The following is a 23,929-nucleotide window of genomic DNA, read 5'->3' on the forward strand; positions in this document are numbered from 1 at the left end:
CATGGACTACAACAATTAAAAATTTAAGAAAGGAGCACGCCATAATGTAACATGTAACCCCATGCCTCCAGAATTACACCTTTCTGTCGAAAGTTCTAAAGACTTTGATCGATGATCAATGAAGTGATATATAGGGTAATACTTAAAAGGAACTATATACTGACTGAAAGAAGAAAAGGCTCTTCAAACGATCAGAGAGGGTTTTTAAGACACCTCATTTGTTAGCAATCCAAATCAACAAACTTGATTAACATGAACTTAACCATGTTTTGACCACCTCGTTTCTCATATGTTCCTTTTAATATAGTTTTGTTGGGGGGTGCCTGGGTGGCTCAGTCAGTTGAGCGTCCGGCTTTGGCTCAGGTCATGATCTTGCAGTCGGTGAGTTCGACCCCATGTCAGGCTCTGTGCTCCAGAGCTGCTGTGGAGCCTGCTTCGGATTCTGTGTCTCCCTCTCTGTCTGCCCCTCCCCCACTCCTGCTCTCACTCTCTGTCAACAATAAATAAACATTAAAAAAGAATTTAATATAAGTTTTGCGGTATCAGCTATGAACTGAGTGACACTCAGAAGAATCAGTGACCTTCAGAGAGAGTATGGGAAAGCAGTTCCATGAACGAACCCTTAGCACTCAGTCTGGTGCTAAGATTTTCCTCCTGTCACCTGCCAGCTGACACTGAAATACAACAGGTCAATGAGACCCGCAGCCCCAGTGGACAGAACTGGAAGACAGGGAAAGGTTCAACTTGAACAGCAGGGGAAGGATACCCAGGCTCAGAACTGAGAAGTGACAGACACGTTACTTCAAGTCTGACGTTATGTTCAGCGCAATGATAAAGAACTGGATATTTAGTATGCGGTGATATGAGAATACAGACATCTCTGCTCATCCCCTATTCTCCTCAAAGCTGCCATTTGCTTGTCCCTCACTCTTCACGTGCCTGCTTAAACATTAAATATGTACCATGGCTTATTATACATCTGTCAAATAAAATTAGTGGGTCTGGTTAGGCTTAAGTTATGTTATTTGAAAGATCACGTATATGTGCAAATGTTTTCGGAATTGAAGGGGAAGACATTTTCAAATTAAATGAACAGGAAGATGTAAATTTATGAAGGGAATGCCTTGGAATTGAGATGTTTACCTTGTACTGGTTTTTACTCATAATTTCATTTTTCTTTATCATTTTATTTTTGAGACAGAGAGCGAGCAGGGGAGGGGCAGAGAGAGGGGGAGAGAGAGAGAATCCCAAGCAGGCTCCGCATGGTTAGCGAGGAGCCTGATCTGGGGCTTGAACTCACTAACCATGAGATAGTGACCTGAGCCGAAGTTGGATGCTTAACCAACTGAGCCATCCAGGAGCTCCAATTTCATTTTTAGTTTGAGAGAGTAACTTAACTGAGAAACTCAACATAAAAGACCATAGATTCTGGTAGATCACAAAAAAATTGGATACTTGTCTAGATAAACTAGGAATGAATAAGACGTACCTTACTTAGTCCTAAGTATGTCACCATGGCCATAACTGGTGCTGCAAGCGCAAACACCAGTAAATGTTTTCTGATTCGATTCCGTTCTAGGCCAGCGTGCATTAAGAAGGAAACCAGCCCAAAAGCAGCTGGTGCCTGGAAAAAAAAAAATTAGTCTTAAATACTCTTAAAGTATGGATTGCTTCTATATTATGAAGTATATGTCATTGGACTGAATTCTCACTGAAAAAAAGAGGCATGGTACCAAGACTGAGCTCTGCCTTTTAGGAACTAATGTTCTAAGCTAAGAAAATATCCTGTGTGTGTGTGTGTGTGTGTGTTTTAGACAGTAGGAAGAGAGAAATAGTCAAGAAAAGATTATAAAAAAACAAGAATATTTACCAACAAAAATTATTATAAAATACAGAAATCTGTAGAGAATTTAGTAATTTGTGTATAGGACCATAAAAAAATCCCTTCCATCTAGTCAACTGTCTCAAACGAAGGGCAATTATGAAAATAGCTAAAAATATTTCCCCATTCCAGGAAAATGTTAATGACCAAAGAGAAATTTTAATTGTGAATATATTCGATATCAAATCTTTCACTAGGATTCCCCTTACCTTATGTAGCATTATTGCCACAAACACAATCAATTGGACGCTAGTCTGGGAAGTAGAGGCTGCTGCTCCTAAGGCAACACCATCAGCTAAATTTGGAAAAAACGAAACATAAAACATTATAAATACAACAACAACAGCATCTATACTAGTGTCCTAGTCTTATATGAGTTTTAGAGTCAGGTAGACCTGCATTTGATTCTGGGAAGGTTCTTTAACCTTTCTCAACCTTAGTCTTCTCATCTCTAAAATGGGTTCAGTGAAGTATGTGTTCTTTGGGTTTTCATGAGGGTTAAATGAGATAACATTTGTAAGCTGCTTAGCACCTGGCCCCAAATATTCAATGTATCAGCTGTTATTAGAAAAGTATGATGCCAGAAAGTATATAAAGTATGTAAGTATATAAAGTCTATATAAAGTATTATAAGGTATAATCCACTGATTAATCAAACTGTAATAGCAGAAATAGCAAAGATTATAAAGAAAGCAACTCTGCATCTTGTAGATGAAAAAACACAACATAAGAACACTACAACTTTACAGAGATGATTTATACGTCAAAAGTAAATACTGGCTGGCTGGCTGGCTAAAGTTTTGTCAGATAGGCATGTTCTGTTAGAAAGGTCCAAGTAGGGGCGTCTGGGTGGCGCAGTCGGTTAAGCGTCCGACTTCAGCCAGGTCACGATCTCGCGGTCCGTGAGTTCGAGCCCCGCGTCAGGCTCTGGGCTGATGGCTCAGAGCCTGGAGCCTGTTTCCGATTCTGTGTCTCCCTCTCTCTCTGCCCCTCCCCCGTTCATGCTCTGTCTCTCTCTGTCCCAAAAATAAATAAACGTTGAAAAAAAAAAATTAAAAAAAAAAAAAAGAAAGGTCCAAGTAATAGCATGCCACATTTCACATGCCTTTGTCCTTCCCAGAATCCCACTACTAGGACTGGTCTTTGGTGATCATTCTAAGGCATGCCCAATTAGCAATGCTGAGCCTTCTGCATTCTACGGCCCACCTCTGCCTCAACTGGCACTTTAGGTATACACTGAGCAACAGGGCTATTCAGTATAAAAGTGTCAAAACTCTTTTCCAGATGAGGTTCTAGGGCAGAGGTCAGCAAATTTTTTTCTTAAAGGGCCAACGAGGAAATATTTCAGGTTTTGCAATTTGCTCTCTTGCAGCACTCTGCCATTACTGTTCGAAGAGCCACAGGTAAGATGTAAACAAGTGGGCATGGTTGTGTTCCCAAAAAGACTATTTACAGGCACTAAACTTTAAATTTCATGTAATTTTCAGGTGCCACAAAACATTTTCAACCATTAAACAATATAAAAACCATTCTTAGCTCGCAAAACCCTGACACTGAGTACGCCAGGGTTTATACTTGGGTTGGAGAACTTCATCACGAAACCCTCTCCCTGAAGGCCAGCCCAAGAGCTTTCATGGGGGTGGTCCCTGGGATGTAAACACTAAACTCCCCATGGTGCACCAGAAGAGAAAGGGCTCTCTTTCCAGTCCCGCCCTACCTGCAGCATGGACGACCAGACCCAGCGTGGTGGTGATTTTGGAATTGCTGGGCCTTGCTGTTTCTGGATCTGAAGTAAAAATAAGCGAGTCAGTCATTAAGCAATGTGAAACAGAAACTGTTAGAACGCTGTCCTGGAGGTGGAAGAATTCTTTCAAAGCTCTTAAAGTAGATTCTGTTTTCCTCCTGACTGTCTTTCCTCACGACTGGCTTCAAACACTTAGAAGTTTCTCCTGTCCTGAAAGAAGTGGGCAGGAGGGAACCCTTCATCTGCCCCAGCCTTCCCTGAACAGACAATACGTAAGCCCGAACTGCCTCAGCTGCCTTGCACCCCTGAGCGCTCCGGCTCTCCCTGGAAAGTGCTCTGTGGTCTCTCCTCACTTCTCTCCAGACCAACTGAATTGTCACTGCCTACCTGCTCCTCTCCCCGGCCTCCTGAAACTTTAGCTTTATTCCAAGACCAAAATGTCTATCGTGCTTGCCCTTCTCCACTTAATCGCCATCATCCTAACCTAAACTTTCATCAACTTGAACCTGACTTAGCAACAGGCTCCCAGCTGGTCTCCCCTAGCTCTCATTTCTCCCTCATCTGATTTGTCTTACACATCCTTGTCGGAATGCTCATCTCTGAATCACCACCCTTCTGACATGCCAGTTAACTAGCTAAGAATCTGCTGCTTATCAAACTCAGTCCAAACTGCTCCATTCATAGGTTCTTAAGCTCTTTATCAACTGGTGTCATCTTATTTCTCACTATTCAGTCCAGTTAAACCAGCTTCTTTAACACCTTCTAACAAAACATTCTCATTCTCTCTTCCTCAAATCTCTCGTCTTTAATTCTTGGCATGTGCATAACTTCTCAGCTCCTCAGTCCAAAACAAAGCCATTGTTCAAAGTCAATTCTAGGACTACTTCCCTTAAGAAAGAATTAAAGATCAATTCCAGCTCAAAAGGTTCCCCTCGCCAAGAGCTCTAAGTGCACATACTACTTCAGTTTCTTCTATACCACCACCGGAGATATGCAAAACTGTTTTCACTCAGATAGGTCTGATGTCCCCAGACTGACTGTAAACTGCACAGAAGTGAATTTTCCACTTCTCTCCATTCCCTTTTCACATGTCTTACAGAATGTCGCACAGCAATGGACACCCAATAGCTGCTTAATAAATCCTTATTAGAGAGGGGAGAAAAACATTTCTCTGTATGAATGTTACTGCTATAATAGGAAATATACCAGCAAGTCAATAATGTCCAAACAATGTAAAGTTAAAGATGAGGACATCAAAATGCCAGATGAAATGACAGATGGACATTGGCCAAATAAATTCCAAGGGATTTAATCTTCTGGGGGAACCCAGCACATAGGAAGAATGGTTTACAGTGGGAAAAAACACATACAAGTAAAGTAACATGTTATCTTTTTACTAAAAATAAAATTATCTTCTAATTAAAATACTACAAGGAAGGGAAGCTAAAGCCCCAGTTGGTCTGAGACAACAAATATTTCAGTATCGCCCCAAAATGTGAAGACTATCATATTATACTGTGTGATAAGTTTGCTTTGACTTTTCTAGTTATAAATAGCATCTTAAATAAAAATTAGAGGCTTTACAATTAAAACACAGTTTTTATAAATCTATAGGAAAAGACTGCTTTAGCATAAATGTAATAAATGAATTTTTACTGAGATTTAACAATAGATAAAACCCTGCAGATAACTGGTAAAACCAGATTACTAGATACATGAAAGCCAGCAAAAACAGTGACTTCAAAGATAAAACAGGAAGAAGAATAAAGGAACACATGCTATTTTTAATTCTTTGTATAGTATCATAGGGCACTAGTGGGTCTTTAAGTGCATTTAAAATCAAAACTGACAAGAATCGCAAAAATGTCATCGAGGCCACTGTGGGCAACTATGTAACGTAGATGGAATCAGATCCCATCCAACCAGAGGGTGTTTCTCATTTGCTATTTGGTAAAAAAGCACACAAATAAAAGCATTTACTTCTAAATCAGCTTCCCAATACATGTAAGACCATTAAAAAAAAAGTGCATGGAAAAATACTGAAAAGAAACAGTAAATGCAAGATTAACAAACGAAACAAAAAATAGCCTTGGACTAAAAAGGCTAAATTCAATTCCATGAATTTTGAAAAAAAAACCTTTTATTTGGAAATAATTTCAAATCTTCAGAAAGTTCTGACAATGTTAAAAAAAAACACTCACACACTCCTTTCTCAGAACGACCTACTGTCTAACACTTTGCCCCATTTGCTTCATTATTTGTGTTCATGTTCTTTTTCTATCCATACTACACACACACACACACACACACACACACACACACACACACACACACACACGTTTTCTGTACCATTTCAAAGTAAGTTGCATACATCATAACTCTTTATCCCTAGATATTTCAAAGCATATTTCCTTAAGAGGAAGGACATTTTCTCATATAATCACAGCACAGTTATCAACTTCAGTAAATCTAATATTGATACTTTTTTCTAATCTCTCTTGCATATTCTAATTTGTTAACTGTCCAGGAAGGTCTTTCAGAGCATTTTTCCCTCCCAGGAAGGATCCAGTCTGGGATCATATATGCACTTACTTGTTTCTCTGTAGTTCCCTTTAATCTGAACCATTTTCTCTGCCTTTGACTTTTGCGACATTGGTATCTTTGAAGAATACACGTCCCTTCCCTCAGCCTTTCTTGTTTTTTAACAGACTGATCCTTCCTTTTTGGGTTTGTCTGATGTGTCCTTAGATTATGCATTCTGAATACAGGCTGAATATGCACGCTGAATACTCTACAGATGCTGCCTCTCAGGATGTCACATCTAGACGCACAGAATGTACATCTGCTGCTTACTAGTGGAGTGAATTTTGGATTATATCCTGGACACTGTGAACGTTATCTTGTGGACACTCTGAATTCTATTATATTCCTCCAAAGAGCGTTGCTTTTGTGTTGTGCTTTAAGTAACTTGGTTTAGCTCAAACTGCAAAGTCTGTCTTCTGGGAAGCTGCTCAAATCCTGGTTTAGTTCTCTCATCTTTAGCTGAGTCTGCCCACAAAAGAATGGTTCAGGGCCTTGCCAGACTTGGGTAGAATTTATACATAAAATGTGGGGTTGTACCTTCCAGTGGCTATAGTTACCCTGAACTCTGTCCTCTGGTTCCTTAGGCCTGAGAGACTGAGTTTTCTATCAGTTTTAGCTACCTCACTGGGCACTGACTGCTTAAAAGCAGTAAAAATAGGAACTCACCCTGTTCCACGGGTTGACTCCCCTCCAGAATTTTCCTGTTTTGGGTCACTCTCCAGTGTCTTTAGGTATTTTTAGGCAGTACAAATAGGAACTCACCCAGTTCCACGGGTTGACTCCCCTCCAGAATTTTCCTGCTTTGGGTCACTCTCCAGTGTCTTTAGGTATTTTTAAAAAATATATGCCCAGAGTTTATAATTATCTGTAAGGAGGCTGGTCTGATGGGAACTTATTTGCCCACATTGAAAACAGATGCCAGTGACATTAGTTTTAATCATCTGGTCAAGGTATTATTGGATTTCTTTGTTTAGTTACTTCTTTTTCCTTTGCAACTAATAAGCAAATCAAAATTCATCTCCTAGATGCAATATTCATTGGTGATTCTGGCCTGAGCCAGTTTTTACTATGAGGATTGCAAAAATGATTTTCTAATGCCAGCACCCTTTCCACATTTACAAGTTGGCCTTTAGCAACCTACTGTAAACAAGCATCTTCCCTTCTCCTTCTCTCTCTCTCATGTGGATGTGCTCACTGATCCTCATTTTTTCAATGGTTTATACTTCGTTACTATTCTTAATTATATTGGAGCTCAAATTGTCCTATATCTGGCCAGTGGGAGCCCCTTCAAGCTGGCTCTATATTCCGTGACAAATTTCCATTTTCTTCCTTCCTATTTTTTTTAATTTTTATTTTTTTATGAGCACTAGATGTTCCAAGCTCATTTTGTACTTACCCTGCCCCTGTCCTGGAATCAGCCATTTCTCTGAAGAGCCCTGGTATGCTCATTGCTAGTGAGGTGTCTTTACTTCTAGGCCCTCTCTGCAGACAGAGCTAAGACATACATACATGTATACATAAACACACACGTATATATGTACACATATACACACATATACACATATACATTTTAGAAATCATGAGTCCAATAGCTCCAATTCCAGTCCATCCCTACAGAGGTTCTTTCTGGCCTTCCCCCATTTCAGATTTGTATGTCCCCTCTTCCACAGTGAGAACTCTGGTTCCACCAACATCAACACACTTACTCATTTGCTCAATCCTATAATACACCTAAAATAGTTTCAGAATTGTTTTCACCTATGCCATTACAAAAAGCAAAGCCTAATAAAGAGTTCAGTAATTGTTTAATGCTTCTTCCCCCAACTCCATCCAAAACTAAAAATATACAGTCAAACATTACATTCATAAGTCACTTAAATTCGTTTTTTTTAAACCCCTTCAGTGTGATTGTTATTCATTCGAATTACAGTTCATCTGCTTCAGTTAGCTTCCCCTATCCTTGTTGATTTCATTTTATTTTTTGAATATAGGAAATATCAACATGTTTCCAAAAGTCAAAGCTATATTAAACAGGCCTGCCCAGGGAAGTGTCATGCCCTCCTGAAACTCTGCTACCCTATCCTATCCTGCACCCACTTCTTACACGTAACTAACCGTTGTCTAACTGGTCTTGTTTTATTCCCCCTTCTTTCTTACACAAAATGTAGTATATGATGGAAACTAATTTACATTTCAGCTTTTTTCCCCCACTTAACAATATCTCCTAGAAATCTCTCCCTATCAAGTCACAGAGATCTGATTCCTCACTCTCTTTCACAGTTACCTAGAACTCCATTATATGCACACATCACACTTCATTCAACCAATTTCCGTGACTGGACATTTAAGTGGTATTACAGTGGTAAATAATGTTGTACTAAATAATCTTGTGCATGTGTATTTTCATAGTGGAGCTATATTATCAGGAGCAATTCCTACAAATAGGACTTTGGGGTTGAAGGGTTAATACAAGTGCAGTTTTGTTACATATTGCCAAGCTCTCCTCTGCAGGGGCTGTACAATTTTGCATTCCCACAGCAATAGATGAGAGTGTGTTTCACCAGAGCTCTGATAACAGAGTGTATTGTCAAGCTGTTGAAGTTTTGCCTGACAGGTAAGAAATGACATCTCGGCAGAGTTTTGATTTGCATTCTTAAGTGAAATTGAACATCTTTTCATATGTTTAAGGACCATTTTAATAACTTTTTATGAACTATCTGTTCATGTCTTTTGCCTGCTTTTCCACTGATTTTTTTTTGTAGGCCAAGGATTCTTAACCTGGGGCCCACACAGAAGAACACAGGTAGAATGTAGGGGATGCCTGTGACCTTAACGTGGAAAAAACCCCGCATTTTAATTTTTACTAACCTCTAACTGAAATCTATCATTTCCTTTAATTGTGAACATAGACAATATGCTACAAGATCAGCACTACCTATACTCTATTGCCAATAGTAATCAGATAATTTCATATTATTTTACAGTTGTAAATATCTTCATATTCTTGCTTTCACTCATCACTATTTTAAATTTAAGGGCTTATAATGCCTCCACATTGCATGATTACAGTCTTCTTGTCTGTAGATGCTCATGTGGCAAAGCTGGGCCACTCTCCGGTAACTCTTCACCTACAGTCATTCAGGCAACTAAACAGCAAAAGCCATGGGATCTCTCACTGGGGACCAAGATATCTATGCTGCTCTCCAACAGTTCCTATCTGCAAAGTTCTCTGTCAGTGTATTTGAAAAGAGATATTTATAAATCCCTATATCACCAAACCCCAAGAGTTTGATGCAACTCTTCCAAATTTATTTTTGTCATGGATCAGAATTTTTTTTTATTTAATACAAACCATATCAAAGATGCTGACCTAGCCAAAGATGAATTCATTGATCTTAAGACAAAAAAGTTACTTGGCTGGCTTGTTGGTGGAGCATGTGATTCTTGATCTTGGGGACGTGAGTTCGAGCTCCATGCTGGGGGTAGAGTTTACTTTAAAAAATAAATTAAAAAATTATTTTAAAAATTTCTTTAAAAAGTTACTGTATCTGGAGTTAAATTTAAAGTCTTAGAGAACTGTAGTTGAGAGAAGTTTAGCTTTCTTTGGAAAGCAAGCTATGAATGTGTTTAAGTATATCTGTAAGAAAATATCTTTGTGAATCAGGGTTCTCTATACTAGTAACCATTAAAACAGAAAACCAAATCAACTGAATGTTCAACATGACACTCTGTTGCCTTGTTAAAGCCCATCTCACAACTTAAGATTTTTAGCGAGCTAAGCAACAAAAGCTGTCATGCTGATGTCCTAAAAAATAAAATTTAACTCCACCTTGCATATGATTGAAATATATTATATCTTGTTAATTAATGCATCAATAAAGAAGATACACATTACTGTATCATACATTTGTTTTTAACGTTTTAGAACTATATTTCAATATAACTGGGCTTTCTCTGCAATTCTATGCATTATGCTTTACCCATTTAAACACATTTAAAAAGTCCACAGGCTTCAGAATGTCTAAGGGCTCCACGGCACAAAAAAAGTTAAGAATTTCTGTGCTAGACTCTCAATGAGACAGTTTTAAGATTAATAACCCACTGAGCACTCCCTTGTGCCATGTCACAACTCACTAGCTCCCCCAACTGAATAAAATGCTCACCAGAACCCAAGAAAGACGAGTTTTCAGCACTAAATAAGCCCATTGATACATACTGAATTGTTTAATCATCTGTGACTTTCTAAACTGCAAATTTATTGCACTGCCCATAAAGCGCTGGGGCTACTTACCATCAGTAGAATGCACATGGGAGCTGCCAATCTGGTCTACGAGCAACATGAAAACGAAGCCCAGAACGAGTGAAACGCCAATGTAGGCATGCAGCTGTGTATGGTCATGGCTGTGCTCATGTTCATGGACAACTGGTATTTCTGCTTTGTCTGATGCAATAACATTCTGTGTCTCACTCGCTTGGTGGTGCTTACCTAGAGTAGAATGAACCATAAAGAGAAAAGGTTGTCCCCCTTGAAACATTTTCACATAGAAGCTTCCATTCCTCTGCATTTCAAGCCCTACTTACTTTACTGCAAAGACATCTACTTCCTGTATCATAATCCAGCCAATCATAAACTCCTTTTGGCATGTAGACCTTTTAACTGCCCATTATTCTCAAAACCTAGGAAGTGGAAGCAAATCACCAAGCAAGAAAGCAGTCATATTCCCAAGTGATATCGTCCTCTTTCCTGGCTGAGAAATTCCTGCCAATATCATCAGAAACTACAGTGAGTTTTACTCTGATGAAAACAGGTGAATGAAGAGCAGTAATAACGAAAATAATTTTAACCAAGTGGATCTGGTTTCACACCTAGGTTGATCTAGAAATTGCAAATGAAGAGTAAACTGAGTATAAAAATTGTATAAGTTTTATGAAAATATATTTATAAGACATAAATATAACATTTTATAAAATATAATATCATATATTCATAAAAAATATCAGGAGGCAATCACTAACTAGAAACCAAAAGGGCAGAGCAGTTTACGAGGCACATCCTTCAGTCTAAATTCAGTTCTAGAAATACAACTGCTGAGATACTCCATATTACAGGAAGTGGCACTTGGACAGGTAATACTTCCTAGTTTATATTCACATATGACACTCAAAGCATAAATACTTCAAGGCCAGAATCCTGATCTTTGCTGTGTTTCATGTTAACACATTAGACATTCTTCATTCATACTTGGATTAAGCATTTTTACCTTTGATCAAAGAAATTACTCGTAATTTTTAGATCCTTGTAATATTTTAGATTCTGCCTTCTTTTTTTTTTTTAAGTTTATCTATTTGAAAGACCGCGAGTGTGTGAGTGCGCACATGAGTGGCGGAGGGGCAGAGACACAGGGAGAGAGACAGAATCCCAAGCAGGCTCGGCACTGTAAATGCAGAGCCTGATGTGGGGCTTGAACTCACAAACCATGAGATCATGATATGAGTCAAAGTTGGATGCTTAACCGACTGAGCCACCCATGCGTCCCTGCCTTAATTCTTTATTTAAAAAAAAAAAAAATTTTTTTTTTTAGTGTTTTTATTTATTTTTGAGACAGAGAGAGACACAACATGAACACGGGAGGGGCAGAGAGACAGGGAGACACAGAATCTGAAGCAGGCTCCAGGCTCTGAGCTGTCGGCACAGAGCCCGACGCGGGGCTCGAACTCACAGACTGTGAGATCACGACCCAAGCTGAAGTTGGACGCCCAACTGACTGAGCCACCCATGCATATCCCTGCCTTAATTCTTTAAAAGATATTTTTGAGGGGCACAAAGCACATGCTATCTTAAGATTAAAAACAAAAACAAAAAAACCCACCTATATATCCATCTAATTCCTGAAGGATTTTTTTTTTTTTGGTTTTCATAGCTGTTTTCTTTTTTTAACCTTTTAAAAAATGTGATAAAATATACGTAATGTAAAATTTACTTACCATTTTAACCGTTTTTTAACGTTTATTTTGAGAGCGTGAGTGTGGGGGAGGGGCAGAGAGACACAGAGGGAGAGAGAGAATCTCAAGCAGGCTCCTTGCTGTCTGCACAGAGCCCAAGGCAGGGCTCGACCCCTTGAACCGTGAGATCATGACTTGAGCCAAAATCCAGGGTAGGACACTTAACCGCTTGAGCCACCCAGGAGCCCCTTAACCATTTTTAAGCCATTTGCAGCTTTAAGTACATTCACACTGCTCTGCAACCATCACGATCATCTATCTCCAGAAATTTTCATCATCCCACAGTAATTTTTTAAGCTGGAGATTTTTTTCTAACACTGATTTTGTCCACTTGTTTTAAATTAAACGTCTAGATCTCTCTAAAAAAAAAAATTAAAAAAAACTCTCTAAAAAGCAACAACAACAACTTTACTGAGATATAATTTACATAGAATAAGACACATGGGTTTTTGCAAGTGCAAAAACTCTTAGTAACTACCACCAGGACAAGATACCAAATATTTAAAAATCCCAGGAAAGTTCTCTTATGCTACTCTGAAGTCAATATATCACTCCTGGTCCCAAGCAAGCACTGATATGCTTTTTGTCCCCAGAGGTTTTTGGTTTTTTTTTTCCCACCTATTCTAGGATTTCGTATAAATGCAACCATACAAGATGTACTCTTTTGGGTAAGGATTCTTTTGCTTAGCATGATGTTTTGAGATTTATCTATGCTTTGCATGTATCACATGCGATTTGTTTACCCATTTACCTATTGACGGACATTTGGGTTATTTCCAATTTCGGTCTACTATAAATGAAGCTGCTATAAGCATTCAGGTACCAGTCTTTCTGTGGATACACGTTTTCTTTTCCCTTGGGTACATACATAGGCTTGGAATTGATGGGTTGTGTGTAGGTTTGACTATGAAAAACTGTTTTCCAGTTTCCAGTGGCTGTACCATCTTCCATGCCCAACAGCAGTGTAGGAGCGTTAGGTGCTCTATGCCACTGTCAACATTTGCTATTGTGAGGCTTTAAAACTTCAACCATTTTTACGTACATGATCATGTCATCTTCACAAAGTTTTGCTTCTTTCCAATCTTTATGCCTTTTCTTTCTTTCCCTGGCCTTACTGTGGGCTAGGATCTGGCTAGAAGCCCCAAATACGATGTTAAATAATGGCTGGGAGGACACGGCCTTGCTTTGTTCTAAACTTTAGGTGTCTTAGCCGTAGGATTTTTTTTTTTTTAATTTTTTTAACGTTTATTTATTTTTGAGACAGAGAGAGACAGAGCATGAACGGGGGAGGGTCAGAGAGAGAGGGAGATACAGAATCTGAAACAGGCTCCAGGCTCTGAGCTGTCAGCACAGAGCCCGACGCGGGGCTCGAACTCACGGACCGTGAGATCATGACCTGAGCCGAAGTTGGCCGCTTAACCGACCGAGCCACCCAGGCGCCCATAGCCGTAGGATTTTCAAATAAGCCCTTTCTCACTAAGGAAATCCTTTCCTAGTCTGCTGTGATTTTTTTTTTTTCACGAAGGAGAGTTTAATTTTGACGGGGCGCCTGGGTGGCTCAGTCGGTTAGGCGTCCGACTTCAGCTCAGGTCATGATCTCGCGGTCTGTGAGTTCGAGCCCCGCGTCAGGCTCTGTGCTGACCGCTCAGAGCCTGGAGCCTGTTTCGGATTCTGTGTCTCCCTCTCTCTCTGACCCTCCGCCATTCATGCTCTGTCTCTCTCTGTCTCAAAAATAAATAAACGTTAATTTTGTCAAAGGCTTTTCTGTACCTGTTAAGGATGATCAAATGGTTTTTCTACTTTATTTTGTTAATATAATAATTGAAACCGGTTTCTGGATATTACTCTAAACCCTGCTTTGCATTCTTGGGATAAACTCCACCTGGTTAAGATGTGTTATCCTTTTTCTATACTGCTGGATTCATTTTACTACTATTTGGTAAAAGACTATTGCGTGTACATGCATGAGGGATACATTCATGAGTGATTGTTGTCCTGTAACATCTCTGAATCACACTGGTCGTGTCATCTTCAAAAATGAGATGGAATGTTCTTCCAGGACACGGAAAAGTTCTACTTTGGCCAATACATTTCCATTTTATTGATTTAAACAAGGTCTTTGACTATCAATTGTTATTCTGATGTTAATGTTAAGTGGTATTTTTAAATGACTAAGTTGAGGTTTATGATGGTTTTTAAACTTTTAAGACCATGACCCATAGTAAAAAATAAATTTTTTTATTTAAAAAAAAATTTTTTTTAACGTTTATTTATTTTTGAGACAGAGAGAGACACAGCATGAACGGGGGAGGGGGAGAGAGAGAGGGAGACACAGAATCGGAAGCAGGCTCCAGGCTCTGAGCCATCAGCCCAGAGCCCGATGCGGGGCTCGAACTCGCGGACCGCGAGATCGTGACCTGAGCCGAAGTCGGATGCTTAACCGACTGAGCCACCCAGGCGCCCCAAAAATAAATTTTATTTATATGAAAAACGAACTACAAAGTTTCACAAAACAGTGAAGCTTCAACTGGTTAACAACGCACTCTTCCATTTCTTTGTCTTTCCCTCTTTCTTTGTCCCTCCACCAGGTTTTTATTTTATTTTTAAATTTATTTCTTTTGAGAGAGAGAGAATGAGCAGGGGAGGGGCAGAAAGAGATGTGGGCAGAGGATCCAAAGTGGGCTCTGTGCTGACAGCAGTGAGCCTGATGCGGGTCTCAAACTCACGAACCGAACCGTGAGATCATGACCCAAGCAGAAGTCAGATGTTTAACCCACTGAGTTACCCAGGTGCCCCCAGGCTCTTTTTAAATCCTGGTTACAAGTCCAACTCGCTGAATGTATTTGAAGACTCACTTAGTTGCTACTTTTAGTTTGAAAGCACTACTGGAGGTGGAGAGACTCAGGGGAGAAATGGATGATTTTGGAATAAGGAGCATTTTCTAGAAATCAGAAGCCTGGGCCTGCAGTGGTCAACTAAAGAGAGCTGAACGTCAAACAGGCCTAGGAGAAAAAGGTGGGCAGGCTGTGTAAGAACCACTCAGTTCCTTACACAAACAAACTTGTTAGCAGTAAGGGTTTTAAGCCAAAGAAGTGACTGAAAATTCAGAGAGGAAAAATAATTAAGTTTGAGAAGCAGTCTAAGACTCTTGAATTAGTAATGGTGGACAATTAAAATGTAGCCTCATGGTACCATGACTGTATTAAGTTTGTGAAAATCACTGAGCCATACACTGCCCATACGTGTATAACATACTTTTTTGTAAGCGATATTTCAATAAAAACAAAAAAATTCAAAATGCAGTACTGAGGCGAATACTGAGATGGCTGCCCTCAACATTTTTCAAGTAGGTCTTCTTTGCAAGCTGAGAGACTAGTTTTGCATGGCCTCGAGAATATGAACTAAATCATCTTAAAAAAAAAAGCTACGTAGCGACAATTTACAATACTATTTAGAAAGATGCTATTGGCGAGGATCTAAATGATTACACTTTCATAAGGTGCCCACTTAACACCTAACTGGGCTCTCCTCTCTGCCTCTGCCTGTACTCTGCACACATTAGTGAATCCAGGGGCTCTCCATTCTGCCTCTCTTGGATAATCCCTTGTCTTTGGAGACTCAGCTCATCATCTCCTCCTCCTTGAGATTTTATGTCCTCTTCTCTTCATTCATACATAGCACACTAGGCATCTCTCTACCACAGGTCCTACCTCACTATATCAGAATTCAGACATCAGCAAACTATAGTACAGGGCTGGTGTCTATTTTTGTAAATACAAATCGCATTGGAACATAGCCAGGCTCATCTGTTCACAGATTATCTATGGCTGTTTTCATGCTATGACACCAGGGTTAAGTAACTGCAACAGAAATCATGTGGCCCACAAAGCCTGAAATATTTATTAGTTGGCCCTTTACAGAAAAAGTAAGCTAACCCTTGCTGTCATTGGTTGTTATTCATTTTCTATTGGCTGTGAATTCTTGAAGGCTGGGGCTAGATCTTAGATCTCTGAACTGCTAAAAATCAATAGAAGGCCAAAAATCTAGCAAATACTCAACAAACAAGTGCTGAAGGAAAAAAATGGCCTTCAATTCTATATTTTTTTAATGTGGCATTTCATTTCAAAAGTTATGGCAATTAGGGGAACCTGGGTGACTCAGTCGGTTGAGCATCCGGCTTCAGCTCAGGTCATGATCTCACAGTCTGTGAGTTCAAGCCCCGTGTCAGAGCTTAAACACACAGCTGTGCTCTGAGCTGTGAGCACAGAGCCGGGAGCCTGCTTCGGATTCTGTGTCTCCCTCTCCCTGACCCTCCCCCACTCATGCTCTGTCTCTCTCTGTCTCAGAAATAAACATTAAAAAAAAAAATTTAAAAAAAAACAAAAGTTATGGCAATTAATAATTTCTTAGATAAAAAGATTGAAAAAAATTTTTTAAGATTTATTCATTTTTTTTGAGAGACAAAGAAAGAGCACAAGCAGGGGAGGGGCAGAGAGGGAAACACAGAATCCGAAGCAGGCTCCAGGCTGAGCTGTCAACACAGAGCCCGACCCGGGGTTCGAATTCATGGACCACAAGATCATGACCTGAGCCAAAGTCAGCCACTTAACCGACTAAACCACCCAGGCGCTCCTAGATAAAAATATTTTTTAATGGAAATAAAATATAATCTTCTAGTCTGAAGATAATTATGCACATGTGTCTTTATAAATTCAGCTGTAATAGGTAAGAGATAAACACACTAAATTAGGTTACAGGTTATGCCAAGAGTTTGGGTATAGTCATACTATTATTTGTGAACAGCTGCATAATAATTTTTAAAGGTAATTACTTTCGGGGTGTCCATAGCCCTGAAACGTCAGCCTAATTACAACGTTCAAAGGATAGCCAACATCATTTTATTTTATGAGGTATAACTATATCAGAATTTTAAAACTTAGGTGAGTATAAGACCCTTCATTATCTTATTCCAACAATGTTTTAAAAAAAATGAAATATAATTAACATACAATGTTATATTAACTTAGTGCTCACCATGGTAAGACAGTTACCATCTGTCAATGTTATTACAATATTATTGACTAAATTCCCTATGCCATACTTTTCATCCCTGTGACTTATTTTATGACTGGAAACTTGTACCTCTAAATCCCCTTTACCTATTTCACCCATCACCCCAGTCACTTTCCGGCTGGCAACTACTAGTTTGTTCTTTGCATTTAAGAGTCTGTTTGGGTTCTTTCGGGGGTTGGGCGGGGGTGGGGGCAGCACCTGGGTGGCTTAGTTGGTTGAGCATTTGACTCAGGTTCAGCTTTGGTCACGATCCCAGGGTCATGGGATTGAGTCCCACCATCAGGCTCTGTGCTGAGTGTGGAGTGTGCTTAAGATTCTCTCTCCCTCTTTCCCTCTTCTCTGCTTGCACTCTCTTTAAAAATAAAAAAGTTTTTTTTTGGTTTGTTTTTTAGATTCTACATATAAGTGAAATCATATTGTATTGTCTTTCTGTCTGATATAGTTCACTTAGTAGAATACCCTCCAGATCCATCCACCTTGTTGTAAATGGCAAAAATCTTATTCTTTTGTATGGCTGAGTAATATTCCATCACACACACACACACACACACACACACACACACACAATCTTCTTTATCCATTCATCTATCAATAGACACTTGGGTTGTTTCCATATCTTGGCTATTGTAAATAATGCTGCAATAACCATAAGGGTGCATGTATCTTTTTGATTTAGTTTTCTTTAGGTCAATAACCAGTAGTGGAATTACTAGATCATATAGTATTCCTATTTTTAATTTTTCAAGTAACCTCCATACTGTTTTCCACAGTGGCTGCACCAATTTACATTCCTACCAACAGTATACGAGGGCTCCTTTTTCTCCACATCCTCACCAACATTGTCTTTTGATTGATTATCTTTTTGATTCTAGCCATTTTGACAAGTGTAAGATGCCAACAATGCTTTCTTAAAATAATTTTGGAACTTTTCTTTTGTTACTGCTTAAGAGTCAAGTTTATGAATCCTAATAAAACTGTCTTTATAGTTATCACCTGTTTTTGATATAAAATAGTATTGAATAAATTGATCAGCTATCTTATTGTGCAGATTGGCATTGAATACATTTTGTATTTCCCCAAACCAAAACAACTTTCAAGGAAAATCTTGCTGCCGCTGATGATACTCATCTAAACGTGCCACACACTCTGGAAGTAAATTAGAGAAAGATTTCCAACATTTTTTAAGAAATCACTTTTATAAGCACCTAATTTCATGGTTATAATTTTGAAGGGGTTAATACTTATTTTGATGTAAAAATTTAGCAAATAAGTAAAATATCAGCAACATATAGTAAATATTGCTTGAAATAAATGTGCTATTGATTGAGCTTCTCATAAAAGATCTGAATGCTTATCATTCACATGGAATTTAGCTTTATATAAAAACATGAAATACTTATTGGAATATATACAATGGTAGGCATTATTGGTCTTATTTGCAAACATTAACCAAAAAACAAACATAAACCCTTTTCAAAGTGAATGATAATCACCTTATTGGTACATACACAAATTAGCAATGGAATCCAGATACTGAATATTAATACACTCATTCTTCCTTCTACTCTGGACATGAAACTGAACCTAACAAAAACTGGGATTTCAAAATAGTTTAATTTTAACTTAATTAAAATACATTAAGTTGTATATATGTGTTATTCATGAATGAGCTTTCAGGTTAGTATGTCTGATTACTCAGGACACCGGCTGGTAATTGATTAGCCTGAGACTTGTTCCACATCATACTCCTTGCTGCAAAGTACGCAAACCAATGGTGTTATCCCTGCATATTGCACATCAGACACATATTTCTCACGCCACTAACAAAGTGTTCTGAAAATCATTATGAGCTTCTTTCTCTAGATATTTATATAGGAATCTTTCCAGTAAGTTCCATTTGTATGATGTGTAGCCTGTAGCCGTCCTTTGTCACAGACATTCATTGCATTAAAGGTAACAGAATCAATTCACCCTTTAAGGAGATTCGTTGAAGCTCTTCCTTCAGATTAATATGTACTTCTATAAAAGAAACAAATTTTCAGGTAATCTGGCTTTTTTTTTTTTTGAAGTGATCTCCAGTTTTCATTCTGGCCTTTGTTGTTTTTAATTTCCTAACATTTACTCATGCCTTGCAATATTTATAGATCTCTATTATATAGTTTTTTATTTCTGGCAAAGACAAATAGTTATTACACCTGATGTGTTTTCAGTAATAAGGGCAGAATAGCTTCTGCTTATTGGTGACATGTTCTGTTTCTCATGTAAAAGAGAAAACTTGATCACAATCAAATGTATAAAGCTGACGCTTTAAAGCGATGTTAGTTAACGTATCTTTGGTCAAAATATTACTGTGCTTTTAAAAGGAAAAAAAATCTCTTTTTGTAAGAACTCTTCAGCAGATAAACGCTGCAATGGTGATTTTAAATTCCTCGCGAGGTACCCCATGTAGCACAGCATCATTAAGAGGGTAGGCCTAATTTTTTTCCCGTGCTGATAGTGCTCTTGCAAACACGGTGAACATTCCCAAAACACGCTGGACTTGCTGCAAGAGGTGCGGCAGGCACTAACCCCACAAAGTGACACAGTACAAGAAAGGCAAAGGTTCTCTTTATGCCCAGGGCAAGTGGCATTATGACAGGAAGCAGAGTGGCTATGGTGGGCAGACTAAGCCGATTTTCTGGAAAAAGGGTAAAAGTACAAAGAAGCTTGTGCAGAGGCTTGGATGTGCTGAGTCCAACTGCAGATCTAACAAAATGCTGGCTGTTAAGAGGGGCAAGCATTCCGAACTGGGAGGCGATTCAAAGAGAAAGGGCCACGTGGTCCAGTTCTAAGCTTCATATTTTGTTATATTATGAAGAGAATCAAATCATGAGGTTACATTCACTTCATTTGGTTGCAATTAGCCTTTTAAGAGGAAAGTAAACTAGTGCCATCAGTTAAATTCTCCCTGTGGGGAAATTTATGCTAAAAAAAAAAAAAAAAAAAAAAAGTGTAGGGTTCAGAGTAAAGACTGTCTGTGTTCAAATCCTGATCCTGACACTTACTGGCTGAGTACCCTGGACAAGTCGTTCAATTCCCTTGTGGCTTAATGTCCTCGTTTGCAAAACAGTATCTGTCTCAGAGGGTTGTTGTGATAATTAGACAACATATCTGAAGAGCTTCACATAACACCTGGCATATGCTAAGTGCTCAGTAAATATCCAGGAACATAGGTATATATCAAATGGAATTTGGGAGATTCATTTTTAAACATCTTATGTTACATAGTTGACCTGAATATTGGTCAGAAACAATAGTGAGTAATAAAACAATGTGGGGGGCAGGGAGGGAGAAAAAGTAGAGATCAGACACTTTAGCAGACAAACTAAGAAGTAGAAGAGACAGATATCAGTCCACAATCATCCATGTTTCAGAATCCTGAGGATAAAGTTTAAGAGTTTTAAAGAGACAGAACAAGAGTTAATTAAATATAACAGATTTACCTTCCTTTTATTTAAACGTAGAGCAAAATGACAAAACCATAAGATGACTGTATTTCTCTAAAAAATCTGATATGTGGCATTCACTGACAAATTAGTAAAATAATCTATTTTGAGCCATTTCTGGTAACAGTTCCGATGACTATCCTAACAGTTATGAATAATATATCAGGTTTATATTTAGGTTTTTGACCCCATAGCCTGTCTTCCTCAATGTACCAATTCTCATGTTCCAAAAAATTACGGTGGCTTCAAATCTAGCCCCACAGTAAGCAAGCACTGAAGTCCTCCATAAACCATCTTCTTAAAACTTGTTTCTGTAGAAAGACAGTCTTCTCATATGAATGCTGATCTAATTCCAGTGATTTTAGAGCTATAATTATAGAAAAATATGTGAGAGATTCCTTTTTACATTAATTAGTATTTAATAATGCTTATTAAAGTACCCTGGCACTTGGTTAACACAGTACACTGAGCTCTGAAAAAATATCTGTTAATTATCATAATTATAAGGTCCACAGAAGAACTAAACTATAGGCTGTGGTAAACATGTACACAAACTCCTTTCTTGAAGTTGGGAGAAAAGTTGATTTGATCTACAAAAAGAAAAAGAGGAAAAGGGTGGGGGAAGAAAATGATAAAGTTGCAGAAAATAAAGCAATGTGAGCAAGCTCACCAGAGTGCAGAGAGATGTGGGAAATTTGGAGATTAAAAGTTTGAAGTTAGTATGATGGTTAAGCTACTTCAAGAACTGTTCACAGAATCGGGTATTAATATTTTACTTTTTAAAAAGAATGATGGGGGTGGCACCTGGGTGGCTCAGTCGGTTAAGCGTCTGACTTCGGCTCAGGTCATGATCTCACACTTCGTGAGTTCGAGTCCCGCATTGGGCTCTGTGCTGACACCTCGGAGCCTGGGGCCTGCTTGGGGATTCTGTGCCTCCTTCTCTCTCTGCCCCTCCCCCACTCATGCTCTGTCTCTGTCTCATAAATACACTAAAATAAAAATTTAAAAAAAATGACAGGGACTTCTGGAGCTGGCTAAGATGGAGTAAACCTATTATAGCCTCAGTTACACAATGATTACTACAAAAACGGAACAAAACACACAAAGAACAACTACCTAAGGACTAACAAATGTAAACAATAGCAAGAGGAGAGAGGGCAGCAAAAACTTCAAAAGAAACTTTGTCTTTCTGGCCAGAGGACCAGGGAAAGGGGCTGCTGAGAGGTGTTGGTACGGAGGGAAACCACCCCTCGTTTTTCTTTCCCAGCCCTACCTTGAAGGTGGTCCCAGTTGCAGAACGGCATGGCAGCAACCCAGGTAGTTACAAGCCCCAGAAAAACCACATCTTTCTGGCAGGAGTGGTCTGAAGAGCATGGGGGGTGGGGAGGATTTGGCTATTCTGTTCTCTCTTTTCTCCTGCCACTTTGGCCTGAAGGTGTCCCAAGTTACACAGAAGTGTGCAGTGACAGCAGAGGCAGCTAAAACTCCTAGAAAAACTCCATCTTTCTGGCCAGAGAATGAAGTAAATGGGCCCCTGGAAGCCAGGGAGTGTGAGAGGAATCCGGGAGAGGAAAGAGCTAAGAAGGGTTCCCTTCACAGTGTGTATAAAGGCACAAGTCCCAGACTCACCCCTGAGCTCTGCAGGGATGGGACATACCCAAAGCAGCATTACAAAGGCTTTGAAAACTGAACTAAAATTAAAACCATCACCCAAAAAGGCACCACTGGTTTCACAGTCTGAAACCAACCAGGCTAAGTGACTGCTAAAACAAAAGAATTACATATTCTCTAGAGGATTTTGAAAGGACTCAAAGTCCCAAAATATATTATTAAAAATGTCTAGAATACAACCCAAACTTGTTTGACATACAAAGAAACAGAAAAATTTCACCAATTATGAAGGGAAAAAACAATCAACCCACCCCAAGACAACTCAGATACTGGAATACTTAAGACTTTAAAGCAGGTATTATAACTACGCTTTCATCGGTAAAGGTAAAAAAACACTTCAAATGAATGAATGTCATTTGAAGAAATAGAAACTATAAAAAGAAACCAAGTAGAAATCTTAAAACTGACAAATATAATATTTGAAACAGTACGTTCACTGGATGGCTCAGCAGAAGAGTGGTGATCACAAAGGAAAGAATCAGTACCCTTGATTACAATGGCAGAATTCAATAGTATCAATAGAGACCACATGACTCACAAAGTCTGAAATATTTACTGTCTGACCCATTACAGAAAAAGTTTGCTGACCCCTGGTCTAAATACACCAACTAGAAGACAGAGAAATTGTCAAATCAGATTTTAAAAAATATAATTCAACTATATGCTGTTTACAATAAATCCAATTTAAAAATAGTGAATGATATACGTTAAAAGTAAAAGGATGAAAAAAGATATACCGTGTAAACACTACTCAAAAGGAACGTGGCTGGAGTGGCTATGTTAATATCAAATAACGCAGACTTGAGAACAAGAAACATTTATCAGGAATAAATAGGGACATAATAATGAAAAAAGGTCAGCTCACCAATAAGACCTAGTAATCCTAAATGTGTAGTAGGTACCTGACCAAAAAGCTTTAATATGTATAAGGCAAAACAGAAATCAACAAAATATAAAGCAGAAAAAAAATGAAATCAAACATGGTTCTTTGGGGCAAAAAAATTTAATGAAGACATTAGAAAAAAAGGTTACTATGAACAACTATGAGTAATTTTTAAAATTTTTTTTAATGTTTATTTATTTTTGACAGAGAGAGAGAGAGAGAGACAGAGCATGAGTGGGGGAGGGGCAGAGAGAGGGAGACACAGAATCCGAAGCAGGCTCCAGGCTCCAAGCTGTCAGCACAGAGCCCGATGAGGGGCTCGAACCCACGGACCGTGAGATCATGACCTGAGCCGAAGTCGGACGCTCAACCGACTGAGCCACCCAGGCGCCCCTGACTAATTCTTTAACTTAGAAAAAAATGGGTAATTTGAATGGTCTTATGTCTATTAAATAAACTGAATTCATAGCTAAAAACCTTCCAAAGTAGAAAACTCTAGGCCTAGATGGTATCACTGGTAAATTCTAGCAAACATTTAAGAAAGAAATATTTTTTGCTTTTTTACAGACTTCCAAAATGCAGAAGAGGCAACACTTTCCAACCCT

The 23,929-nt window shown here is 38.8% G+C and overlaps 1 protein-coding gene and 1 pseudogene across 1 annotated transcript in view; one reads left to right on the top strand and one right to left on the bottom strand.

Annotated features, from left to right (window-relative positions):
• SLC39A9 (solute carrier family 39 member 9) overlaps window positions 1-23,929 on the bottom strand; it is a 53,005-nt gene that overhangs the window by 4,475 nt on the left and 24,601 nt on the right. Inside the window, exons 3-6 of the mRNA XM_047079437.1 lie at window positions 10,501-10,695; window positions 3,600-3,668; window positions 2,092-2,177; window positions 1,490-1,624 (exon numbers count right to left, since the gene is read on the bottom strand). Coding sequence (XP_046935393.1) covers window positions 1,490-1,624; window positions 2,092-2,177; window positions 3,600-3,668; window positions 10,501-10,695 — 485 coding nt within the window. The remainder of the gene's footprint in view (window positions 1-1,489; window positions 1,625-2,091; window positions 2,178-3,599; window positions 3,669-10,500; window positions 10,696-23,929) is intronic.
• On the top strand, window positions 12,867-20,116 carry LOC124512364 (60S ribosomal protein L36a-like; annotated as a pseudogene).

Source organism: Lynx rufus, unplaced genomic scaffold (assembly GCF_022079265.1).
Source record: "Lynx rufus isolate CCGP_SWC_20201006 ecotype Redwood Valley unplaced genomic scaffold, mLynRuf1.p SCAF_17, whole genome shotgun sequence".
In the NCBI taxonomy this organism is placed as follows: Eukaryota; Metazoa; Chordata; class Mammalia; order Carnivora; family Felidae; genus Lynx; species Lynx rufus.